The 6,000-nt window shown below is 38.8% G+C and overlaps 1 protein-coding gene across 1 annotated transcript in view; it reads right to left on the bottom strand.

Moving 5' to 3' along the window:
• Positions 1-1,072: 1,072 nt before the first annotated feature.
• Positions 1,073-6,000, bottom strand: part of SPATA7 (spermatogenesis associated 7) — a 36,992-nt gene continuing 32,064 nt past the window's right edge. The window contains exons 8-12 of the mRNA XM_069858643.1: positions 5,526-5,596; positions 4,539-4,592; positions 3,114-3,191; positions 2,275-2,332; positions 1,073-1,916 (exon numbers count right to left, since the gene is read on the bottom strand). Of these exons, the coding sequence (XP_069714744.1) occupies positions 1,440-1,916; positions 2,275-2,332; positions 3,114-3,191; positions 4,539-4,592; positions 5,526-5,596 (738 nt within the window). The 3' untranslated portion in view covers positions 1,073-1,439. The remainder of the gene's footprint in view (positions 1,917-2,274; positions 2,333-3,113; positions 3,192-4,538; positions 4,593-5,525; positions 5,597-6,000) is intronic.

The following is a 6,000-nucleotide window of genomic DNA, read 5'->3' as shown; positions in this document are numbered from 1 at the left end:
AGAGCTGAAATTGCTCATCTTGCTTACAGAATCAATAGTCTTTGGTAGTCACTCATGAGCCACTGTGGGGTCGGTAGTAGCAGGTGTATGTATGAACTGTAACTACCTGGGTTTGTCCTTGGAAGAAGAGATTAAGACCAACACTAAGAGGTCTCTGGGGACAGGCTTTATCTGGTTCCTAAGGCTTCTTATAGTTCCTCACCTACAAAACAATATAACTTCCTGGCATTTCCTTGGAACCTGTTGAGCACTGATTCTGCAGTAATGTGAATGCCAAGCAACAGCTGTACTCTAATTACACAAAGAAATTTGGACTGATTTTGTGCAATGCATGCACTAACTTAAATTTAATCATCAGACCACCTTTTCTCCATTTGCTGTACAAGAGGGCTGACATGTTCTGCTAGATAGTCCTAGTCATCAAGCAGTAACCAATTCCATTTTTTTCAAAACCAAAGCCTGATGCAGAATATTATGCCCAGGTTGTCATTAATGCAAGAAATTGAACCATGTATTTTAGTGTTGCACAGTTTGAAAATTGTTGGTCTTTGCTTTACAGAAATATGAGCTGAATCACGGACAACTAGGATTAAACATCAGAAAAAATTTTTTCACAGAAAGGGTCATTGGGCACTGGAACAGGCTGCCCAGGGAGGTGGTTGAGTCACCTTCCCTGGGGGTGTTTAAGGCACGGGTGGATGAGGCGCTGAGGGGCATGGTTTAGTGGTTGGAGTCGATAATCCCATGGGTCTTTTCCAACCTAGTGATTCTGTGATTCTGTAAACTGCTCAAGAGCTGCCATACGCAGTATCTAGAGATAAAGGTCCTTTTTGGGCCAGAAAGCTCATAGAAGGTTAAGCGAAGACTGGGAGCAGTTGGAAAACGGAATTTAACATCAAACAATGGACTGAACACTAAGACACTAAAGAATTCTGCCCTCTGCCAGGATGGACAAACAGTTCTATCTCTGCTCTGCAGGTATGTAGTATACCATGTTTTGATGTGGATAAAGCTGAATTCTCACAGACTACAAAAATCTTGTATTCTTTATAGCAGGACCACAACTGCACTAGCCAAGTATCACCAATTACTTTATTTACTATAAATAAAACCCGATATTTCATAAATTACTATGACAGCTTTCTAAAAATATACATTTATTTTATCATTCTCAGAATCAGTTCCAAGTTACACAATTATAGACAAAATATAGCAAATTTGACAGCTGAAACTTTACCTTTCCAGTCTATATTACTACAGAGATTAATTAATTCCCAATTAATAATACACTGCTAGAGAAACTTTAGCAGTGTTTAAACAGAAATAAACTGAAAATACAACAAATCATTTCCTACAGTTTAACAAATGGCAGTTCTCCACAGAACTAGCTCCATCCCTATTTAACAGCTAAATTTTGGCTACTATTATGAATAGTCATGTCAGATCTGAAGGGTGCCTGCAAAGTTTTCCTCAAGATCATCCAGTGCCCTGTTGGCTTCCAAAGCGATGTCACAAGGAATTAAGTTTAAAGTTGCCTCACAGGAGGGCGAAGTGTCTGGGTCTTCTTCAGACTTCACACAAGAATCAGGCTCTGTCCCAGCAACCATAATTTCAGCGGCATCTTCTGAAAAGTCATCCTTGCTCTGTGTCTCCTTTGAACTTTCCCAGCATACTGGAGATTCACATTCGTTTGGTTCCTTCAATGGTAAGTCCACACTCCCAAGGAATTCTTCGTGTTTTGCGGCTTTTATTTGCCTCTGACTTTTACTGGTAAACTCGAGCTCTTCTATCATATCAAACTCTTGCAGATCCAGTGACTCAATGGCTTCCCAGCTTGAGTGGATTTCCTCCGCACCGCTAGCTGGGCCACAGCCAAGGTCTGCTTTCAGTACCTCCAACAAGTGGCGCATCTTGCTCTAAGGGGTGAAGGAAGAAAGAGGTGACACTTCTTCAGCCCCACAGCACCTGTCTACTCAGAACTCGGGGCTTAGTTCTTACATAAGGAAAGGGAGGCTGCTTACAATCAAGTAACTAAATTATACAGTAAGCGTCATCAAACTGAGGTGACTATTGTTCTTTTGTTGTGACTGTGTCTATGACTTGTGGATCACACAAGACCAAGAGCATGCAAATATCTTTTGTGAAGAGAGAGGCTTCCCACTGAGCATTGTGGTTAACTTTACCTGCAAATATACCAGTACATTTCCACTGTACTTTGGAAACTTCACTGAAGCCATATACAGAGCGGGAGAATAGTACAGAGGTAGCACCTACCTCATCCAAACGGTTCTTATTTTCTTGTATATGACATTCAAACAGTTGTTCCAGTACTCTACAAATGAACAATTAAATGATTTAACAGAAATAAAACCATAATTTAACAGATCTACATAAATTAATGACTTCAGATTTCTATTTTCACCTCTTAGATGAATGAGACCACTGAGATTGTTTTAATTATGCTTTGTCACAAAGAGGACTACCCGAAGTTCATATCCCACTGGACATGTGCTTAGCAGGCAGACTCTGCTTTGTGTAGCAGACAGGAACCATTGAGTGGTATGTAGCATGACTCTGGGTGTGTTTGCTCTGTTAGGGCTGTGCTCTGGGGGTGATCCAGTGGTGATTCTCGTGGCATACCGAAGTATCCAAGAATCTTAGGTGCATCATAGTGGCTGATATACACAAGTGAAAATAAAGAGACAGAATAATACCCAGCTTCAGACAGAAAAAAAAAATCCAGAGAAAAATCCTCAAGTGTCTCTTCCATTGCTTAAGATTAGTAAGTGAAAGATGAGTAACTTGATTTATTTAGCAAAACAGATGTTGCAGAGATTTTTTCCTAGCATTACTCCAGCTAGGGCTCCAGGTCAGTCACTAACAGAGGCTCTGTCTCATGGTACATATCAGCAGATCAAAGCATATGACCCATAGGTCTTCCCTAGTTCCCCATTTTTACATAAAACAAAAAAGAAAAGGAAGCAACAAGGAGTTACTCTGTATCTGTATGTTCTTAAAGAAAAAGAAAGTATTACTAAACACTACTTCCTTTTCTTACAGAGTCCATGTGTTTCTGACACTGTACTACAAATCTGAAGACAACCATAACCCACCTGTTAGAAAACAGCCCAAGGCTTAGAATTTCATTTGTTACATCTTCAATGAAAGCTAAATATAAAAATTCCTCTTCTCTGCAGGGAGAACAGAAATCCCAATGTTAAATGTTTTAAAAATAGAGACATACACATTATACAATGCAGTAGGTTCTTTATGGGAAATGCCATTAAGAAGATTGTATAGCCCTTGGCACCATCTGCTATTTAAAAAACCCAGTAATTCTGTCAGGCCAAACTAAGCCTTTCATTCAACTTGAAAAACAATAAAAAATCCCCGTGTAAAATGTCAGACTACTAGAAAGGTCGCTATGGTGCTTTGTGTTTATGCTAACTTTCCATTGTAGTATAAATCAGCAAATCTTGGAATGCAATCAGAACCTTCTTTGTGCTCAAGAAGAAAGATGTGCTGACTGGGAAGAAACTGTGAAATTGCAGTATGATGAAAAATGAGGCTTCTTTGGAGCTACTAAAGAATCTGACTGCAGCTGAAAATTGCTGGCCTTCAATGGAAGCTCAGAAAAATGTAAGTGCATATTTGACAGCTTCCATTCCTTTCAAATCACTTCTTGATGTACTAAATCCTTGCTATGTGAGATGTAGCTTTCACGTCTTGGATCAAATTTCTCTCTATTTTAATACATCTTTAAAGGCTTGCTGATTCCAATTGCTCTAAATGGGAGACTCTCCAAAACTTTGGAGTTCTGTTTGGAAAACAAGAGGAAAACCCCCAAAGAAAAGATTTCAGTGCTGTTTCTCTTTCACAGCATCTTTCCAAGTATACCAAACTATTCACTCGAGCTTTATTGAATCAACTTCCAGTCTTAATAAACAGAAAATAAAAAAGGGATATATCTTGAATGACTTTCATTATGTAAAATTTGTTATCCAGCCTGAAGGTTATAATTTTGGTTCCCTCTGTAGTCAAGAAAGATATCTAAAGCTGATCTTTGATACCTATATTACATCCTTAAAGTTAGGTAAGAACAAGCTTGTCCTAAAGCACAAAAAATGAAATGACTTTCCCAAGGTCACACGATAAAGCATTGGCAGAGTTTCTGTATATAACTCAAACCTCTTCTAATTCTCATCAAATTACAGAGCAGAACTGTGGTAAAAATGCCCTTCAACTTGATATTTGATCTTGCCAACACATGCTTCAGTGATTACAGATCAAAAAAGAACTAGAAACGTTTAAAGTATAGCCACTGGATAAGAAGTCTACCTTTTTTCCAAAATTAGAATGGATTTTTCACATGGGAATTTAATCATTTTATAACATTTCATAGTTATGTCAGTTCTACTGTAAATTGTGAACAACAGTTTATTCTGAGCCCTCATTTACTGTCTGAAGTCATCAGTTTTGAGGAAGAGTTTCTAGTTCAATGTTGCAAAGTAGCAGAAAAATGGTTTAAGCATACTTACTCATCCTTGATAGTCCTCCTTGCTGAAGGCTGCTGAGAATACAATGATCCCTCTCTAAATACAAAATCAAAGTGTAAGCAAGAGAGCAAGATTCTAAACCCCCTTAATACTGCCTTGCATCTCCCTTTCTTCTGGAACCATGCTGTGCCATTATCCCACTTTCTCCCAGGAAAAAAAGACACCAAGCCATCCCCAAACCCTGCTCCAGTAGCAAAATCCACTGCTTACACTAAGGTCTGAAAGACTGTTTCAAAAGTATTATAACATCTCCCTAGATGTAGTGCTCTAATACCTCAAGAGACCTGTTTCACTTTAGACACTATACAGACCTCCACTACTAAGAGTGCTTTTATTACTCAAAGTACAATTTTTTCCTCAGGTAAAAATGCCTTTGTATGAAAAGGCCACAGAGCAAATCAGCGAGTCACGCATGATACTTAGATCAGCAATGACTAAAATCAGCTGGGAGCCCTTGGGTTCTGGCCTGATTTCCAACACTGTTCTTCTATTGTAGACCATATTCTACATCTCAGCGTTACACTTTTAGAAAAAGAAGTGGGAAATGCCCCTGGTCTGCAATTCTTACAGCTCAGAGATTCGAAAGGCTGAAAGTCTGGAAAACCTTTTTCCTAAAAGGAAATTCCAATTGTAATATCAATACAGTATTTAGTTGTTGTACTGTACAAGAAATATAGTCTGTAAGCTCAGATGCACATTCGGATATATAGAACTAACAGTTGTATGAATGTGTCACGGCTCTCACTCCTGACAAAAATACTCGTACATTTCAGAGCTTCCCTGGGAAACTTTATCATAAGATAATGAATTTTGAAGTTGGTAGAGGCCACTCATCTGAAAAAACAAAACCAAACAGAAGCCCTCTTAGAATAAACTTATGAAGAGAAATGGGAGTGAAAACTTATGGCCTAAGAAGCAGCTGTAAAGAAGGAATGCTTCAAATATTCCTTCCTGCTGTAAAACAGGCACCTTAGGAAGGAGTATGGACAAGCAGCTATTCCTCTCTCAGGCTCATCCACAGTACATCTCCTATCTTCAGCCTACAACATAGAGATAAAATCTTTATTATCACTGCAAAAACACAGCAAATTTTACCATTAAGATGAACGCAATAACTATCTGTGATTAATTAGCCCTACAAATTTTTGGTCTTTTCTGGGAAACTTTGGGTAAACTGAGATGTATGGCAGCAAAGGGTCATCAGCTTTGACATCCATCATTTCTGTACAGGACAACAGGTGTGGAATATTTCTCCCCTGACAAGCACATCAAAATCTAATTCTCTAAAAGCCAGAGGGGGTCACTGTCACCAACAGGAGAAAAATTTGGTGTGCAACAACAGGAACTAGCACTCTAAATCACATCTCCTGAATATCTTGCACAAAACTGATGGACGGTAAAGTTGCTGACTACCTATATATTAAATGCTAATACTCTGAAAGGG

The sequence above is a fragment of the Phaenicophaeus curvirostris genome, chromosome 5 (assembly GCF_032191515.1).
Source record: "Phaenicophaeus curvirostris isolate KB17595 chromosome 5, BPBGC_Pcur_1.0, whole genome shotgun sequence".
Taxonomy (NCBI): domain Eukaryota; kingdom Metazoa; phylum Chordata; class Aves; order Cuculiformes; family Cuculidae; genus Phaenicophaeus; species Phaenicophaeus curvirostris.
This window is presented reverse-complemented; position numbering and strand designations above follow the sequence as displayed.